Consider the following 21400-nt stretch of genomic DNA (forward strand, 5'->3'; position numbering starts at 1 on the left):
ATTTCTTCCACATTTTGATGGAGTACATCCTCCAGCAGTTTCTTGAGAAAAGGTACTTGAAATCTTGCATTTGTGCCGATGTCTTTTTTTCTGTCCTCATACCTGGGTTGATAATGTGACTAGATACAGGATTCAGGGTTGGAATTCATTTTCTTCCATCTCTGTTTTTTTTGTCCTCCTTTCTGAGATTTCTTATTTAATTTCAAACTTTTTGCTGAGTTTTTTTTTTTTTTAATCATACCTTTAGTTTCTAAGAGCTCTCTGAGTGTTCCTTTTTTTTTTTTTGCGGTACGCGGGCCTCTCGCTGTTATGGCCTCTCCCGTTGCGGAGCACAGGCTCCGGACGCGCAGGCTCAGCGGCCGTGGCTCACGGGCCCAGCCGCTCCACGGCATGGGGGATCTTCCTGGGCCGGGGTACGAACCTGCGTCCCTTGCATCAGCAGGCGGACTCTCAACCACTGCACCACCAGGGAAGCCCAAGAGTTTTCTTTTTTATCATAAGATTTGCATTTTATCAATTTTTTCCATCTACCGAAATGCTTATATAATTTCTCCCTTTATTCTGTTAATGTGATTAATTAAAGGGACTGATTTTGAATGTTAAACCAAACTTTCATTCCTGGAATGTATGCTCTCAGTATACAATATGATGCATTTTAAATATTTTGCTGGTTAGTCTTATATCTATAATCATGTAAGAGATTTGCCTATAAATTTTCCTTTCTTATAATATCCCTGGTTCAGGTTTTGGTATCCAAGTTATGCTGGTCTCATAAAACAAGCTAGGAAGTATTCCCTCTTTTTGATGCTCTGAATTAACTGCACTTAATGTCCTTTAATTTTTCTTTTTAATGACTATAGGATCTGAGATGATGTCCCCTTTTTCGTTCCTGATATCAGTAACATGGACCTTTTTTTTTTCGTTGATCAGCCTTGCCAGGAGCTGATCAAGTTTACAGTGTTTTCAAAAAACCAATTATTTTTGGTGTCATTATTCCTTCTATTGTATGTTTTCTATTTCAGTAAATTCTCCTTTATTATCCCCTGTCTTCTACTATCTTTGGATTGCATTTACTTTTCTTTTTCTAACTTCTTGAGATAGATATTTAGATTGCTGATTTTCAATTTTCTTCTTTTCTAATGGAAGCTTTTAAGGCTATAAATTTCCTCTAAACACAGATTAAGGTGTATCCCATACATTTTTATAGATCATATTTTCATTATCATTCTGTTAAAAATATTTTCTAATTTCATTGCAATCTCTTAATACATGGTAAACATTAAATTACTCTACTCACTATTGATGGGCAGTTTCTCATCTTTTGTTATTATAAACAATGTTACAATGAATAACACTGTGCAAATGTCCATTCATATGTATATCTATAGGATAAAATTCCGGAAGTGAAACTGCTAAGTCAAAGGCTAAATGTATTAGTAATTCTGAAAGATGTTGCTACATTGTCTTCATAAAGATTATACCACTTTATACTAGCAATTTATGAGAATGCCTCTCACAGAAAGATTTTTAAGCTGGAGAATAATAAAATCAGAAGGCTCTGATTTAGGTATAGAAGATGCCTAGCAGTGTTTCACAACTGGGATATGCCAATTTGGGGACACATTCTTGGGAATCCATCTATGAGCTCTCTTTAAGAAAATAGATATGTTATGTTTTCATTTTAATATTAACCTTAATAAAAATATTCTGAATCATGGATAAACATGTGAGTAAGTACTGCCATGTGACTTTGGTGCCTATGTTTACAGTCATTTTGGCACAATGCAGGACTACTTTAAAAGGCCAGAGAAGTTAACGGGGGACATACTTAAGAGCAAAATCTATTCTTTCACCTCTTAAAAGTCACCTCTCCCTGTGATCTTTAACATCCATTAAAATAAAATGAGAGAGGGGCTTCCCTGGTGGCGCAGTGGTTGAGAGTCTGCCTGCCGATGCAGAGGACACGGGTTCGTGCCCCGGTCCGGGAAGATCCCACATGCCACGCGGCGGCTGGCCCATGAGCCATGGCCGCTGAGCCTGCGCATCTGGAGCCTGTGCTGCGCAACGGGAGAGGCCACAACAGTGAGAGCCCCACATAATGGTAAAAAAAAAAAAAAAAAAAATGAGAGAAGTTCTGCTTCTTGTAATTGTAGAGTAATTCATAGGTAACAGTTATAAATTCTGGACAAAATGCAAAAGGTAATTAGTGGAAGGCACTGGACAGTGACTAAAGGCAGGCAGATATTGGAGCAGAGTCAACACTTGGCAGACAGGAATGGCACTGGTTTTCCAGTTTTTATAGCTTTTAACCTGAGAATAGTTCCCCTATGTAAGTCTTCCTGGTTGCAGAATCGGAGGACAGAGATTAGGGTGACCATAGCAGTTGTAAAGTGAGGAATCCCAGAAAGAAGTAAGCACTGAGTGGGAGCCACGACTTCTGAGTATAACCCCCACTCAGATCTCTGGGTAACCCCTGAACTATGTATGTATGAGGCAGACTCCAGCAGAATAAAGCCAGTGGACACAGGGAGATGCCCAGAGCTATGCAGGAAATATAACTATTCAGGAAATTTAATCATTTGTTTATTTTTCTTTTTGCCAAATTAAATGTCCTTAATATTTGGATTTTTAGGAAAGTCAGTTAACATCATCCTGATACTAGTGGAATGTTTTGTTTGTTTCTTCCATGGAAGTGTATTTTTTTTTTTAAATTGTAGTATAGTTGATTTAGGGAATGTTTTAAAATTAAAAATTAACAATTTAAACTTAAAAATCAAATTTTATTTTTTAAATGAATGGTATTACAAATTACTGACTTTTTACTTTTAGATAATTTAATACTGTCTTAACACAGTTTTGTAATATAAGTAGTGCTCTTTAAACTATTCACCTCTACCACACTAGGTACAGTCCAATGGTTTGGGAAATTATTTGTATTATTATTATTTTTTTTTTTTTTGCGGTACGCGGGCCTCTCACTGTTGTGGCCTCTCCCGTTACGGAGCACAGGCTCCGGACGCGCAGGCTCAGTGGCCATGGCTCAAGGGCCCAGCCGCTCCGCGGCATGTGGGATCTTCCCGGACCGGGGCACGAACCTGTGTCCCCTGCATCGGCAGGCGGACTCTCAACCACTGCACCACCAGGGAAGCCCTGTATTACTTTTTAACCTCTAAAAATATACTATTTCTATAAATATAAAAGCAGGTCTAATCAACCTAAGGATAACTAAGAAAGAACCATAGAGATAAAGAATATCCTTGGGCTTCCCTAGTGGCGCAGTGGTTAAGAATCTGCCTGCCAATGCAGGGGACAAGGGTTCGAGCCCCGGTCTGGGAAGATCCACATGCTGCGGAGCAGCTAAGCCCGTGAGCCACAACTACTGAGCCTGCGCTCTAGAGCCTGCAAGCCACAACTACTGAGCCTGTGTGCCACAACTACTGAAGCCCACGTGCCTAGAGCCTGTGCTCCACAACTAGAGAAGCCACAGCAATGAGAAGCCCGCGCACCACAATGAAGAGTAGCCCCCGCTCGCCACAACTAGAGAAAGCCCACGCACAGCAACAAAGACCCAACCCAGCCAATAATAAATGAAAGAAAGAAAGGAAGGAAGGAAGGAAGAAAGAAAGAAAGAAAAAGAATTTCCTGATTTCCTGAAATAGTACTTAAAGCAGCTTTATAAGGAGAAAAGTGACATTGAATATAAGGCTGAATTAATAGAGGAAGTTTGGGTTTACCAATTAAACTCTTGAAAGAATATGGTGAGGCTGGTGAAGTACCTATTGCTTTAAATGGGGTGAGTGTGGGAGTGGGGCTGTGTTTTAACCGAAAACCTACCCTTCCATTCGCCTAGAGCAGCTGGGACATTCTCTTGCCTTAGGAGGCAGCCAGGAGGGCAGACCAAATGCTCCCTCAACAGCAATCTACCTCTATTACTCCGATTCTTTGGTCACCATGGGATTAAAATATTAAAACAACTAATCTTCTAATATGGCAGAGTGTCAAATGCACTGAATACCAGTCCTCTTGGAATCAAATAAAAGGAGTTCTTGTGGGATATAAATAAATAACAGAAACAAATCTTTCCAATACCAATAGCTATCCAATGAAAACTTAGCTCTTAATTTTCAAGAAATAAAAATTATTATCAGTAATCCAGAATGTGCTCTTAAACACAGAGTATTCCACCAAAATCCACAGTATTAGATTTAAGAGCACTAGATAAATTATACTTTCACAAAAAGATATAAAATAATGCTTAGCTGGCACCTATACATTCTCACTAGAATTTTCATGCCACAAAGACTCCCAAACGTGAGCTAACAAACACCATGGCTAAATCCTCAATTCAATTATGCCAACTACATATTAGGAGCTAATAAGCACTGAAGAAGATAAACTGTTTGTGCTTTCTAAAACCTGATAACCTAGCAGAGGGATCAGACAAGCAAAAAGTCTAAAATCAGAATGTGGTAAATGTTATATAAGGAGTTTAAACAATTTCTCTGTAAGTTTAAATGAAGGGGTGTGCATGTCTACTTATGATATAGCCTACATGGAAAAGGCATCACTTGAGTTGTCCTAAAAGAGTCAGTAGGATTAAAAAACTTAAAACAAATTTTTAACAGAGTAACAATATGCATATAGCTTTCAAGAATCAGAGCAGTACAAGGTTCACAACGAAAAATAATAGACCTATTTTTTCCCTCGTCAGATCCCTGTTCCCCAGATACAACCCCTTTCAACTTTCTTTTGCTGTTCACTTCCACATTGCTTATAAACATGCTAGACTGTCCAATTTAAAGTGTATTCATTGACTTCCTATTAAGGAAGATAAGGATTTGGCTTTCTTCTACCTTTGTCGTCTGCTCCTTTGGCTTCCTCCTCCTCCTCTCCTACAGTTAATAATTCCTCCTCAGTGCCAACTCTGTCCTTCATAACTATGCTTATTAGTTTATGTTCTATTTATTTTCTTATGTGTCTGTTTCCTCTATCAGACTGTGCTATACTCATCTTTGCATACCCATGTGCACATCAGTGCCTGCTCCTTTGTGGGACTCAAGTTTGCTGAACTGAATTAAATGCAAAGTAATCCGCCAGCATAAAACATGATGAGGTACCATCTGGAGACAGCCACAATACCACAGGTACAGTTAACTGACACCAGCAGGGCTGGTATGACAAGAATAACTCAGAAATGCGGAAACTACTTGTCACCAAAAATAGATTTATGGACAAGAACAGATCCTGTCAAATTTAACGTATCAGAAGATCTCCCAGCACTCAATTCCCAGAAGTTTTGCTTTGAGCCATCGTCCTTAGGTAAGCTGCTCAGGCCTCATCCTCAACATTCTAAAACGTAGTATTTGTAGCTTCCTCCTGCACCCACTAGAAAGGTTTAAAAAAAACCCCACTCAGCTATGTGAAAAACAATTTCAGCAACTCAGATATAAACTTTTTTCCACTTTAATAGAGGAATAAACCAAGGCTCTAAGGTAGCAAACCTAGGGTCATATAGGAGAGAATTTTGAGTGACTTTTTAAGGTTTGTGTAGAAAGGGAGATGGCAAATACTCAGCACCTAGACTACTGCTTCCCCTCACAGTCAGGGACAATTGAGCCTGTTACGCCTTCCCCTTGAGTCCTGCTCCTTGAAAGAGTCAAAGCCATAGCAAACTAACATGCCACTTGAGGGCATAAACAATGAGATGGCATTGTTTACACCTCAAATTTATTTATTATATCTTTTTTCGTATTACATCCTTTGAGACACAGATGCTTGCTGAATGAACTGAACTATACAGTAAGCAAAATATAAGATTGGTATATTTGCTTAAGAGAATCACTATTATGTTTTCCATGAGTCTAATGACATTTAAAATTTTTTCTTAAGGCTTTTTTTCTTAGAGTAGTTTAAGGTTCACAGCAAAATTGAGGGGAAGGTACAGAGATTTTTCCATATCTCCCTAATGACTTTTAAAATAATTTTTATTTTGAAATAATTTCAGACTCAAAGAAAAGTTACAAAAATAGTGCAAAGAATTCATATATATGCTTCACCCAGATTCCCCAAATATCATTATTTCCCATATTTACTTTATCATTCTTTTTCTCCATATATATATTTTCTGATGTATATATTTTCTGATATATATATATATATATATATATGTATATATATGATCTTTCCTCAATTTTTGAGAGTAAGTTACAGATGGTGTGCCCCCTGAACACTCCCATGAGCATTTTCTAAATACAAGAACAGTCTCTTATATAACCATGCTGCAATGATCAAAATCAGGAAATCAACACTGATACTATTACCTAATCTACAATCTACAGATTACATTCAAATTTTGCCAAGTGTCCCACCAATGTCTATAACAAAAAAAAGAAAAGAAAAAAGACAGAAACAAAGGAATAAAGAAACAAGAAAAGAAACAAAAAAAAAGGTACCATGCTTTAGGAAGAGGAGAATAGCAGTGAAATAAATAACACAGGGTGAAGTATCAATATCAAAAGGGAATATATTTTTTAACATCTTTATTGGAGTATAATTGCTTTACAATGGTGTGTTAGTTTCTGCTGTATAACAAAGTGAGTCAGTTACATGTGTACATATATCCCCATACTCCTCCCTCCTACCCTCCTTATCCCACCCCTCTAGGTGGTCACAAAGCACTGAGCTGATCTCCCTGTGCTATGTGCTGCTTCCCACTAGCTATCTATTTTACATTTGGTAGTGTATATATGTCAGTGCTACTCTCTCACTTCATCCCAGCTTACCCTTCCCCCTCCCCATGCCCTCAAGTTCACTCTCTACGTCTGCGTCTTTATTTCTGTCCTGCCCCTAGGGTTCATCAGAACCATTTGTTTTTTTTTTTTGTAGATTCCATATATATGTGTTAGCATACGGTATTTGTTTTCTTCTTTCTGACTTACTTCATTCTGTATGACAGATGGTTTTCTCAGAGTATATGCCCAGTAGTGGGATTGCTGGGTCATATGGTAGTTCTATTTTTAGTTTTTTAAGGAACCTCCATACTGTTCCCCATAGTGGCTGTATCAATTTACATTCCCACCAACAGTGCAAGAGGGTTCCCTTTTCTCCACACCCTCTCCAGCATTTATTGTTTGTAGATTTTTTATGCTGGCCATTCTGACCAGTGTAGGTGATACCTCATTGTGGTTTTGATTTGCATTTCTCTAATGATTAGTGATGTTGAGCATCCTTTCATGTGTTTGTTGGCAATCTGTATGTCTTCTTTGGAGAAATGTCTATTTAGGCCTTCCACCCATTTTTGGATTGGGCTGTTTGTTTTTTTTGATATTGAGCTGCATGAGCTGCTTGTATATTTAAGAGATTAATCCTTTGTCAGTTGCTTCGTTTGCAAATATTTTCTCCCATTCTGAGGGTTGTCAATAAAGGGAATATTTAATAGGCAAATATACTCCAGGTAAGAAGTAATGAAATCTGAGCTAGGCTATGGCATTGAAATAAGAAGAGGGAATAGAAACAAACATTGCAGAGGTACCTTTCATAGGAAATGGTGGCTGGATTTGAGAGAGAGGATAAAATTTTAAAGTGTAAGAGTCAAAGAACTCCAAAATTTTTATTCTGGGTGAGGGCAGAATGATGTCACCATAAACCCCAATTGGAAAGCCAGGAGAAACAAGTTGGTGTGAAGGAAAATGAGTTCAGTTCTAGACATATTAGGTTTGAAGAAGCAACAGGGTATCCAGGTGGAGGCAAGGAAGTTAAGTGAGGATTTGGAACTTGGCAGAAAGACTGAGAGCTGGAGGTACACCTACAGAGGATCCACTGCTACATAGTCTCCTATTATGGACTCAACCTCCACAGGAAAAAAAAAAGAGGACTAAAAACAGGCTCCTAGAGAAGGTCTATACTTAAGTAATCTCTGTGTGTTTGTGTGTGTATTCCTGTATTAAATGGAAGGTTAGACAAAAAGACCTAGCTAGCCCTTTCTACTTCTCAGATCCAATCCAATGACTTTAAGTAACTAAAATATAAATAATGATCAGCGAGAGTTATGCTTAACCACTATTCACTTAAAAGTTAAACTCTAAGAAGTTTTTTGAAAATTTGGGGGACATAATATTTCCAACAAAACTTAATTAGAAAACGAAAAGCATTTTTTGAATACCAATGGCAGGCATTGTCCTTGACTCTAGAGAAATCTGAAAGTGAAAAAAGACGTGGTGAGCCCCCAGAGGGCCAACAAGGTGGGATAGAGCACTTCATTTCCAAAGCTTATTATGTCCAGATTCATATACTGAAAAATGACTTAGCAAATCAGATTTTAGGTTATGTCTTGGTTCTATGTTAACATTAAAAATTTCTTTCATGTATATCTATAACTTCTTATAAACATTTGAGAAGAAATTAAGCATATCTTCTAACTAGAGGATAGAGATTTTATCTTATTTGAAATGATGATTCGCCTCTTTCAAATCTTCAACTTCATTACAGAAACACAGAATTCAATCCATAATATAGTCAAACCTCAATTAAGACCACTTATTTAATACCATCAGCATCCTGAATGGTGCCAAACTAAAATGCTTTGTTTTCTTAAAGAAAAGGGAAAACAACTGCTGGGGCAGAAAAGAGAAAAGAACTTGGGGGTGGTGAACATAAATAAAATCAGTCAAGCAGAACTAAAAACTTGAAGATTAAATTTAATGTGTAACTTTCCATTTTCCAACTGGAAGCTTTGAATAGTGACTTATGACTAAAACATCCAGCCTTTTCCAGGGAAAAGCTAGGGCCCAGAGGCAAAGCAATAGAAAACAAGAGATGACAAGAAAAGCAGACAGGAAGAAGAGAATCAGAAGTAGAGGTGAAATGAGCAATAATTATAAGTGCTGATAGACAAAAGGCCCATAAGAAAAACTGAAGATAGGACAATGTTTCCTTCTCCCGGGGAAAAAAGCCACTTTTAGTTCAAGAGGCACTCTAATGACCTCACTCCCAGGTAAGTAATTTGGGGGCCAGGGCTGAGGGTGGTAAACCTCTAAACCTGCATCATTAGTACCTGTGTATACCACTTAGGTGTGAACCACTTTAGTGTTACTCACAGTTACTGGGAAAAGGTGACGTGAAACCTCATTATGTTGAATAACTGATTTTTACTATATTAATTATATTCTACTTTATTCTAGATTTTATACTAAAAAATTATTATAGAAATTTAAGCCTCACAAAAATTATGGATGAAACACTAGAATATGAAAATCTAGATTATATAATTTGAGCATTTCAATACCTTGATTGAAAGGGGTAAAATCTATTTGGTATCTATTAAATAGTATGCATTTTAAATGTGAACTTATTAAATTCTTATAACTACCCGACGAAAATGCTTTTGTTGCAATTACTCAAATGATTATTAAACCAAAATTCTAAATTGTGGGCAATTTCTTTTTTCAATTAATCCATTCACACTGTAAAAAACAAAAAAAAAAGGCCTAAAATAGTACAAAGAGAAGTAAGAGTCCCTCCCCAGAGGCATTCACTGTCAACAGTCAAATACCAACCATTCAGCAGTCACTGTGCTGCCTTTTCTGGGGGGATGGGGTGGGACAGGGGAGAGGTAGCAATTACTTTTTGGACTTTTAAGTGCTGCATGCCAAATATACAATTAAATTATAACTAAGCCTTTATTATACTGGTTTTTAAGATGCCTCTCAGTTTCAGAGATGTTAACATGTGAAAAAATATGTATCTTAATGGGTGAAATATGGTATATGATGTCTCGCTGATTGTGTTTTTCAGAATTTAAATGCAGTATCTAAGAAGTAACACTACTTTATGGGATGGGCTTCAAATATCACCTTTATAACTATCAACTATAAGAAATATAATTAGAAAATCATCAATCATACACATGTTCCCAAGTAAATGTGGCTTTTCTAATCTTTCCATTGATCTGACCCTGCCCTCATACCACACTGCTTTAATTACACTAAGCCTTGACATCTGGTAGGAAGAATTCCTCTGTCTTGTTCATCTTCAACACTATCTTAGCTATTCATTTATCTTTACTCTCTCAAATGAATTTCAGAACCATTTGTCAAGTTTCCAGAAAAACCCTCCTGGATTCTGATCATAATCCTCCTGGATATAATGTATTTGCAATTATGTTAAATTTATAGATTAATTTGGGAGAACTGACATCTCTATAATTTTCAGCCTTCCCCTCTATGAACACAGTATCTCTTTCCACTTATTCAGGTCTTTTATGTTCTTCGATGCAGTTTTATATTTTCCTTCATAAAAGTCTTCTACATTTTTTCTTAAGTTTTATTGGTAGATACTTTATAGTCTTCTTGCTTCTCAGATAAGTATCTTTAAAAAAATTACATTTTCTATTTATGTCAGTAAAAAGGGATAATATTGATTTTTTTCTGTGATGATTTTATATCAAGATTGCTAAACTCTATAAATAGAAGGTGAACTCAGTTTCTTGGGTTTTCTATGTAGACTATTGTGATGGTTAACTTTTTTTTTTTTTTTTGCGGTACGCAGGCCTCTCACTGTCGTGGCTTCTCCTGTTGCGGAGCACAGGCTCTGGACTCGCAGGCTCAGCGGCCATGGCTCACAGGCCCAGCTGCTCCGCGGCATGTGGGATCTTCCCGGACCGGGATACGAACCCCTGTCCCCTGCATCGGCAGGCGGACTCTCAACCACTGCGCCACCAGGGAAGCCCTAACTTTGTTTTTATATTTGAAAACTCTAATGGTTTACACCTATGAAAATATGTTACCTATTTACTTCCAATGGATATGTAATTTGAGTAGTTTTCCTCTTTAAAGGCAGGCTTTTGTGGCAATTGTGATCTTCCTTGGGACCAACTACTCCCTTAGTAACTTAGTTGCCATGTGTTGAGATCTTTGACGAGGAGATAAATGGCTTATAAAGCAATCAATTCTATCCAGGTCCTATCAGCATCATTTTTTGATATGAATACCTATACACATTTACCTCAAACACTTTAAAAAAAGAAAGGTCTATATTAAAAAAATCTCAAGGAGTTGTTGCAGAATATTCAATAAATGGTTTTGCTGTTGTTCATGCAAAAGACATAGGCATATTAAAATATTAAAAATTTGGAAGTGTAAGTCATTGCTAAATTATCAATTCAATCATTTAGAAAATCTTACATGACTTAATGATTTAAAAACAAATTCCATTTCTATTAATACAAATCTACTTACCCCAGTTGAGTACATATTTATCCTTGATATTTGCCCTTTAAGTTAATTACTTTCACTCAAGAGTGTCAGGCGATCAAATAATCATAGTTCCTCTAGAATGCCATTTTTAGAGACTTTTATCACTCAGTGAAAATAACTACTTCAAATGATATTTTCATATTAAAAATTCAGCATAAGAATGATTTTGAGCCAACTGTTTTCACTATCAATTATAATTTAATATTAAAACATTCACAATGTCCTGAGATAGTACTTTATGTTGGCTTTACGCTGAGTACTAATGTGTAATTCTTACCTGTAATGTACATGTGTGACTACTGGTTTCCTGTATCCAAGGATCCAGGTTTGAATATCTATGGGTTCAGCTTTGGGATAAGCTATGGTTGTATCTATTATCCACTGGAGGCCTTTCGATCTGCTGTCTGAGAACAATATAAAATTGGATCAATTTTTATATTATTTGCAGCAAATAACATAGTACAGAATTATAAAGCATACTGATATATCCTTTGCTTTAAGAGAATGAACTTTGGCGTTACTGTTCTTTAGGATGAAATTAAGCATTTCCTATTACATTATAAAATGGCTGAATCTCAAACAAATTAAACAACAGAGTGCTATAGTTTATTGGACATGCATCATTTAAGCATTCAATACAATTATGCAGTATCAAGGTCTAATTTACATTTTATCTCTCATAAAAACTGGCCTACAAAAAAAGTCAGTAGCTAAAGTATCACATCACAAAAGCGAAAAGCAGACCTTAAAACAAAAAACTCCACTCACTAAATATAACACAATATAATAGAAACACCAAGTTTTGTGATACTTGGGAGGCATTAATAAATATTGAAATAAGGTAATAAAATTAAGCATTTTATTGATGCACATGATCATCAGTTGCTGCTCTTGTTCAAAACAAACAAAAAACTCCTTCCATTTTAGCAAGAGTTATATAAAAATAAAGCAATAAATCTGTCTACCCTTTGGTAGGTACAACAGGTAACTACCGTTGTGAGAGGGGCTGGGGAAGTTCTGTTTACTTTGGTCCTCTGCGCGCTGTTTTTATTCCCAGCACGGAGTACAAAGTTGAGCAAGAAGCATGGACATATATATATACACTACCAAACGTAAGGTAGATAGCTAGTGGGAAGCAGCCGCATAGCACAGGGAAATCAGCTCGGTGCTTTGTGACCGCCTGGAGGGGTGGGATAGGGAGGGTAGGAGGGAGGGAGACGCAACAGGGAAGAGATATGGGAACATATGTATATGTATAACTGATTCACTTTGTTATAAAGCAGAAACTAACACACCATCGTAAAGCAATTATACCCCAATAAAGATGTTAAATAAAAGAATTGAGACGAGAATTCTCAAAGAGAACGCTGATAGCTAGACTTTAAAGTGTAATGGTCTACCCTTTGTTTGAAGTATTTAAAGGATCCCTAAAAAAATAAAACTTATTTTTAAATATAAGGCCAAATGTACAGTAGGAATCAATAATATTTTACTTAAAATATCAAATAATTAAAAACTGGCCTTAAATTCTTTTAAAATTTTAGACAACATTCTGAAAGGGAAGAAATAATCATATAAGACGTAAGCTTAAAAAATTTAATTTTTAAATAACATATTGCTAAAGGAACAGAATGTATGTAAAGAGACACATTTTAACAAGCTACCAGTGATGTACATGCTATAATGTTTAGGGGTAAAGTACACTGATGTCTGCAACTTACTTTGAAATGCGTTAAAAAAATACAACCAAGATGGACTAATAGATGGATAGAAGGATGGAGAGAGATGTGATAAAGCAAATATAGTAAAGTGTTAATTATAAAATCTAGTTGGCCAGCTCATGGATATTAACTGCAAAATTATTTCAACTTTTATGTATGTTTGAAAATTTTTATAATAAAATGGTTGGGAAAAATCACCAGAGTTCAGTTTAATATCTATTAAATCATACAATAAACAAAAGAATACTAATCCTTTTAAAGTTAATTAGAGGGACTTCCCTGGCGGTCCAGTGGTTAAGACTCCGCACTTCCATTTCAGGGGGCACAGGTTCAATCCCTGGTCAGGGAACTAAAATCCCACGTGCCGCACAGGGCGGCCAAAATAAATACATAAAAACTTAAAAGTTAATTAGATACAACTTAATTTTTATATGTGTATGGACGGACCTCACATTAAAACAGACATGAAGGCATGGTTTTTGTTTATATGGAATAAAATACTAAATAGTGAGTATGAAAACTAAAGAAAATAAAACACAAAATGTCCATACCAAAGCAGAGAAGCAAATGGTAAAATCTAAGTAAAACTAGTTTTGGGGTATACGGTTTTCTAAAATTTCTTATGATTTTCCTAAGCTGCTAGAATAAAAACTTTTTTCTTGATAGGTAAGAAGTGGATTTATTTAGAGAGATACACATTCCATAGACAGAATGCTGTCCATCTCGAAAAGCAAGACTGGCCCTGGGAGAATCACACTCCACAGACAGAGTGTGGGCCATCTCAGAAGGCGAGAGGCCTAAATTTTAACTAAGGTAAGATAAGTAATAAACAATTTCACTTTGGTTATAAACAGAGATTGCTTCTCTCCAAAAGAAAAAACCATTTTTCTTCCCTCTTGTGTAATCAGTATGACAAGCGCCCATTCATTTCTCTGAGATCTAGACCACAGGGTATTGACTGGGTAAAACTACTTAAAAGCAGCGGTATTTATTAGCACAATTAATCCTATTTGGAAGACCTTTGCCTTCAAGCTTTGGCTTGGCTGACATTGCCACAGTGTCTCTCCAGCAGTGAAGCTATTCTGAACCTTCCTTTTCTATTAAAAGACTCTTTCAATTTGTCTTTTTAATAGATGATGAAACATTAAGAGAGCTGACTGCCAGGCAGCTGTTTGGAAAAAACAAATGAAAGGAAAGCTCAGCACAATCTCACGGGCATTATTTCCATGTTTGGTCCTTACCATCACCTAAAATAACACATATTTCTGAGGGCCAATCATTCCCATTTTATTTTATCTGAAGAATATTAAAAGAAATAGCAAAATGTTATTACGGAAACAGGCCTATTAAGTTTCTTTCAGCTTTTTAATTTATAATTTATCACCAAACTTTCATAGTGTCTTGGATGAAGTAGTTCAAAACAGTCTTCATGCTGTTGGCACAAATATCTTCTGCAAATATGCACAATTCACTAGGCTGTCTCCAAGACAGTTGCATCTTTTTTTGTTCAGTTTTGTTTGTTTTTTTAAATAAATAAATTTATTTATTTATTTATTTTTGGCTGCACTGGGTCTTCGTTGCTGCGCGTAGTCTGCCTCTAGTTGTGGCTTCGTTGCGGTGCCTGGGCTTCTCATTGCGGTGGCTTTCCTTGTTGTGGAGCACAGGCTCTAGGCGCACAGGCTTCAGTAGTTGTGGCTCACGGGCTCTAGAGCATAGGCCTCAGTAGTTGTGGCACACGAGCTTAGTTGCTCCGTGGCATGTGGGATCTTCCCGGACCAGGGATCAAACGCGTGTCCCCTGCATTGGCAGGCGATTTCTTAACCACCAGGGAAGTCCACAGTTGCATCTTTGAGTATGGTTTACTTTTTACTGGCCATAAAAGTAATACATACTGACTATATTTTTTTAATTCAGAAAAGTATTAAGAAATGGAGAAAAATTATCCATAATGTTACAACTCAGAGAAGCAATCACTGCTAATATTCTGAAATCTTTCCTTTCACTGATTTTCTACTGCCTTATTATTTACATATTTGAGCTCATATTGTTTACACAAGAGTTGTATGTTTCTCCTACCCCGTTAACATTATAGACCATAAGAATTTTCCAAGCCAATAAACATCATTTGTAATGGCTGTGTTGTATTCTGTTAGATGGATATTTAATAATTACTCATCTGTTCTCTCTTCTGGCTATTTCCAATTTCTTGCCATTAGAAATAATGCTGTGATAAACTACTTTGCCAGTATTTCAGATCATTCCCTTTTGATAAGTATTATTTGCAGTAGAATAACTGAGTAATTTATCAACATTTTAAGGCTCTTAGTAAATACTGCCAAACTTCATTAAACTCATTCTCTGTATTAAAAACAAAAAAACTTTCTAAATTTGATAACTGCAAAAAATATAAATCATTATAATTCCATTTGCATATCTATGATTAGTTTCTCAAATTTGTCATTTCTATTCCTGTATCTTTTAATCCAGCAATTCCACTTCTACGAATTAATACTACAGACATGTTCCACAAATCTGTAAGGATATTTACAGGAATGTTGACTGCAGCAGTGGGAATGGCCACGAGTAAGGTGTACAGTAAGGGAGAGATACCTTCGACTTTATACATTCCTATATTATTTGAATAAATTATTGTAAGCATGGACTACTTTTGTAGAAACATTAAAAAGTTATATTTTCATCTTCTCCCTCAGTATTATTTCTGTTTGACAAAAATTATAAATATAAAAAAGAACAATGTTATCTTCTGGAACTCCAGAAAATCCTTTAATTCCAAGAAAAGAAAAAAATGCTAAAAACCATCATACCTAATTCCTTAGCATCTCCTCCTGCTGGACTTCCATTTTCCTGTCGTGCTACAAGTGCATTCAGAATAATTTTTGTTGCCCCAATCCTTGGCAAAGTGACATGTGTAAGAAATGGCAAGTTATTTTTCTTGGCAAATGCCTGACTGGTTTCTCGCCTCTTCCTGAGGAAGCCCCCTTCTGGAAACAGAACAATCCATTTTCGATCTCTGTTCCTGTAATTATTTTCTAGGTGCTTCTTGAGAAGAAGAAGCTGTTGGTCACGATGAGATTTTCCCTAGAAGGTAGACACACATAGAGTAAGTACAGTCACATTTGAAATTTAAAGGCTGTAAAATTAAATAGAAATAACTGCTTCTAGAGTAAATCCCAATCATAGGCTAGAATAGTGATTTCCCCCCACTTACTTCCCCTTTTGACCATACTGGAAAAAGTAAGTTATTAGCACTTACATAAATAAACCCTTCCCCCTGCAGAAAAAAATTGCTCTAATTGCCCCCGAAAGTTCATTCATTCATCATCAGTGAGTATTGACTGAGTACCTACTACTTACTTGCCAGGCACTGTCCTGGAGATGGAGAAGTAAGAGACATTCACGAAGCTTACTTGAATGGGGAAGATATATAATACATATGCATATGTATATGTGCATATGTACAAATGCAACTGGTGATAAGGTTAGGAAGAAAAGTAAGAGACTAGAGAAGCTCAACAGGGTCAGGAAAAGCAGCTCCAAGGAGGTGAAATTTGAGCAAAGAGCTGATAATGTGAGGGAATACACCATGTGAAGATGAGTGGCAGAGTACTCCAGGTGACGAGGAGAAAAAGGACAAAGGCCCTGAGGTGGGAACATGTTTGGCATGTTCAGAGAACTGTGGCAAGATCAGTGTGGCTGAAAATTGCAGAGAGAGGCAGAGGACATATAAGAAAGGCCTTGAGCTTGGTTAAGTAGTAGTTTGGGATGCAATATCATTAGATAGTTTTCAAAAAGGGAGAGTCATGATCTTATTTACTTAAAAAAAAAATCTGCTGGCTCCAGTAACAAAAAGACTACAGGAAATAAGTTAGGAGACTCCTGTAGAGTCTGGACAAGGGAGTTTGATGAGATTCAACTGTGGGATATCGATGAGAGGTGCACACATTCAGGGAAAAATCTGAAAGCTAACAGGACATTCTGATAGACTGGATCTTAGTTGTGAGGGAAAGAGAGGAAAGAGGATAACTTGGAGACCGAAAAGAGGAACCTAGAAGCTTTTTTAGGAAAGCCCAAAACCCATGACTAAATATAAGAAGGTTCTTCCTTTCAGTATGGTCAATTCGCTAATAATTTTCCAGCCAACACAATTACAGAAGCTCCCCAAAATAATTTGTACACTTTCAGTCTTTAGACTAAATTATTCTAAATGCAAACTAAGTAACAATTTTCTTAGCTAATTTACAGAATTGAATTGATTATAATTAAGCTTTACTTTTAAGTTCCCTAGAGTACATGTAAAATATTTTTAATATTCTTGGAAATATCTTGTCAAAAATGTTTAGTAGCAAAGTCCCAAGAGATTTTCTTTAACATTAATACTTTTTTTCTCTCCCCTTCCCCCATGTTATAGATTTTTATTACTATCAAACAGGGGAAAAATTTTTGCACTTCAGAAATGAATTTGTAAATCTCTCCTGTCTTCGCCTCCAGTGACACTCTAAGATATGAGGTTAGTTTCTTCCTTAAGTTGTTCTGATCATTGTTTATTTTGTCTCAACCTTGTTGTGGCCAATCCCCATTCCCAATTCTTCCTAGGGTTCCAGTGCCTGCTTTTTTCCATCTCTCTGCTCAGAAAAACCAAGGGTGTTTCCAGAAAAAACTAGACAATTACACAGAATATGAAAAACAAAAATATGTTTTGTATATAAAACTGTCTGGAGGGGACTTCCCTGATGGTCCAGTGGTTAAGACTCTGTGCTCCCAGTGCAGGGGGCCCTGGGTTCGATCCCTGGTCAGGTAACTAGATCCCACGTCAGGGAACTAGATCCCACATGCATGCCACAACTGAGAGTACTCATGCCACAACAAAGATCCCGTGTGCTGTAACTAAGACCTGGTGCAGCTAAATAAATAAATAAATATTAAAAAAACTGTCTGGAGCAAAGTATAATATATGTGTTTGGGGAGACCTATTTTCATAGAGCTTAGAAGTTTTTCTACACACTTCTAGCTTATTTCTGAATTTGTGATGCTCAGAAGAGGCTTAATTAGATTCACCAGCAATTCATTATGTAATTACTACGTGTAAGGTACTGCACCATCCAGGGTGAAGTGGCTAAATACATAAACACCAGATAAGTGTAGCATTATCATACATAGAAACTCTTGATATCATATTTTGGTTATCCATTTTTGAGAAAATAAAGCATGTAGCATATCAGGGAAACACTATAATGTACTGCTGACTTCTTCTTTTATTATTTTTTTTGAACCCGCAGCCCCTGCATTGGAAGCGCGGAATCTAACCACTGGACCGCCAGGGAAGTCCCTGCATGCTGACTTGATAAGAGGGTATTATTCTTTTTCCTATACTAAACTAGCCCTAATGCTTACGACCCATTCCCAATCCACCTTCCTCCATCAAACCCGTACTCATTCTTCAAATGTATGCCACATATCATCTTCTCCTCTAAGGTTTTTCTGGATTTACAGAAATTTGACGTACTCACTTTTCATACTATGAATTCGCAAAATATTTCCTTATTTATTTATTTAGTATTCTCCCGACTGGTAATCTTATTTATTTAACCATCTCCCAACTGCTAACATAGATACCTTCTGTATCATATAACGGTGACTTGTAAATAAAAATAACAGTGATAATATAGATGATGATAGTGGTAGTCATGATGAAGTTGATGAAAGTAGCAGGGACTGTTCTGAGCGTGTAACACGTATTACTTCATGTAATCCACACAGCAACTCTGTGAGAGGAGTACTCATTATTCTCATTTGAAAAATGAGGAAACTTTGAGAGGTTAAATAACTTGCCCAATTCACACAGCTAAGAAGCAGAAGAGCTGAGAATGTGGCAGGCGCTTGGTAAACTGTTTAGAAGCGAGGAGGGTAGAGATTAAAATATTTGCATTTTAATGTTTATGCATACTCAAATTCAGACTGAAATAAATGTTTTAGGAAAAAAGATTCCCAGCTCCCTCAGATAACTAGAGCTGGCTGTATCTATTATAACTGGTTTTGTGATGCCTCTTTTTACAATAAAGAATTAGATTGATCAGGCTACCACTGTGGAAAAAAATGCTCATTACTTACCTGTCTGATAAAGAAGTCTCCGTGAATTAGAGAAACAATTCCAAAGTTTGTGTACTTAAAAATATGATCCATCAACCACATCATTTGAGCAACAACCTAAAATATTTAAAAGCAAGAAATAAATGTTGAATAAAAAAAATAAAAAAACCTGACTATAGTCTAGCCAGTCTCTAAATTTTATGTATAATCATCCAAGCGTACTTTTAATTAACCTAACTATCTTAAATCTGTTACTTCTACAAATAAAGCACTACATGAAAAATTACAGGTCTTCATGCATTCTTTAGAAATGTGTTGTATAATTTCCAAGGATTTTGAGATTTCTCTGCTGTTTTCTGCTACTGAGTTCTAATTTGACTTCATTATATTAAGATAACCTATTCTGTATTAGGTCAATGTTTAAAATGTATTGAAGTTTGTTTTATGGCCCAGGATATAGAATATCATTGTATATGTTCCACAGACGATTAAAAAGAACGTGTATTCTGTGTTTTGGGGTGTAGTATTCTACACGTTTTGATTAGATTTTATTGGTTGATGGTGTCGTTGAGTTCCAGATCATTGTTTTTTTTTGTTTTTTTTTTTTTTTTTTTTGCGGTACGCAGGCCTCTCACTGCTGCGGCCTCTCCCGCCGCGGAGCACAGGCTCCGGACGCGCAGGCTCAGCGGCCACGGCTCACGGGCCCAGCCGCTCCGCGGCATGTGGGATCCTCCCAGACCGGGGCACGAACCCGCGTCCCCTGCATCGGCAGGCGGACTCTCCACCACTGCGCCACCAGGGAAGCCCTCCAGATCATTGTTGATTTTCTGTCTATAAGTTCTATCAGGTGCTGACAGACGGGTACTAAAATCTCCAACTATAATTTTGTATTTATCTATTTCTCCTTTCATCTCTATCAGTTTTTGCTTCATGCATTTTGAGGTTTTGTTGTTTTGTGTTTATGCATTTAAGACTGTTATGCTTTCCTGGAAGATTGGTCCTTTTATGTAACGGTCCTCTTTGTTTCTATTAATTTTCTTTCCTTTGAAGGTTACTTTTTCTGATATTACTATGGCCAATCTCACTGTTTTCTTTGATTAATGTGTTCATTATATATATATATATATATTTATATTTATATCCTTTACCTTAAAACTAACTAGTTCAGTGTATTTGAAGTAAGTTTCTTGTAGACAGAATATTGTTGAATAATATGTTTATCTACTCCACCAATCTTTCTTTAACTTGCTGTATTTAGACTATTTAAACATAATATATTTATTGCTATGTTAGTGCTTAAAAAAATAAAAAATTACAGGTCTTGATTCCAAGTCTTGGATTCCTAGGTCATAGGTATATACATATCACTGGGTAACAAATAAAACTGAATTAACTTCTTAAATTTGAACTTCATGATTTCCAATTTGTTCTATGTAAACAAAACCTTTGGAAATTCTTATATAACTTGTAAAGTTATTTTGAAACAATACAATATGCCTAAGTTATCAAATGAGGGCTCCACGTTTAATTAATAAGCACTAAGGCTTTATAAAATGTGACCTTAACTTCATGGCTAAAATATTAAAAGTCATAAAATATAAAGATGTAAATATAAAAATTTATAAAAATATAAAATATAAAAATATCCAAAATAAAAGAACATTAAAGAATTCATTTAGTCAATAAATACACTGTAAAATTTTTAAAAATTCATTTAGTAGAATGATTTACACATTCTATTATATCACGAAGAGTATTTGTTAGTTTATACAAGGCCTTACTCTTTGCCAGCATAAAAATACTCAGTTTCTTAAACACAAAAATATTATCCACTGCTGATAAGAGTTAATAGCCATATCAAGAGCAGAAGACTTTATTTCAAGCAAATTTCAAAATTAAGAGTAAACAGGATCTAGTAAATGAATTGGTTAATTGTTCTCCCCTGCTGAGATAACAGCATCCCTTGTTATAAGCCTTAAATAAATAAAGTGAAAACTACAGCCTCCATCAAGAAAGCAACAAGGCTCCACTTTGGTTCCTACAGGAATAACAAATGTAAACTTCATCTCTGAGCACCAAATTGTATGAACTAACATATAAGGAAAAAACTAAGCATTGACATCCATGTGTTGCTTTTACAAAAACATTATAAAAGCCCACAAATAATATTCAAGCTTCTGATGTAATTTTTCAGTATCACTGAATAGTTCATTTACATGACTCCTATTCCAACAGTTTTACCATATAAAATAACTTTAAAAAAATAAAGATACATACATGAAAGACTGATTCCCAAATCACTTAATACAGAATAAAATA

General features: G+C 36.1%; 1 protein-coding gene across 7 annotated transcripts in view; it reads right to left on the reverse strand.

Moving 5' to 3' along the window:
• Positions 1-21400, reverse strand: part of LPGAT1 (lysophosphatidylglycerol acyltransferase 1) — a 73831-nt gene that overhangs the window by 8938 nt on the left and 43493 nt on the right. For all 7 annotated transcript variants that reach the window (XR_012331054.1, XM_073803098.1, XM_073803093.1 and 4 more), the window contains exons 4-6: positions 19103-19198; positions 15799-16072; positions 11530-11656 (exon numbers count right to left, since the gene is read on the reverse strand). Coding sequence is in view for 6 of the 7 variants with exons in the window: in XM_073803098.1 (XP_073659199.1) it covers positions 11530-11656; positions 15799-16072; positions 19103-19198 (497 nt within the window). In the remaining variant the exon portion in view is untranslated. The remainder of the gene's footprint in view (positions 1-11529; positions 11657-15798; positions 16073-19102; positions 19199-21400) is intronic.

The sequence above is a fragment of the Tursiops truncatus genome, chromosome 1 (assembly GCF_011762595.2).
Source record: "Tursiops truncatus isolate mTurTru1 chromosome 1, mTurTru1.mat.Y, whole genome shotgun sequence".
NCBI lineage: Eukaryota > Metazoa > Chordata > Mammalia > Artiodactyla > Delphinidae > Tursiops > Tursiops truncatus.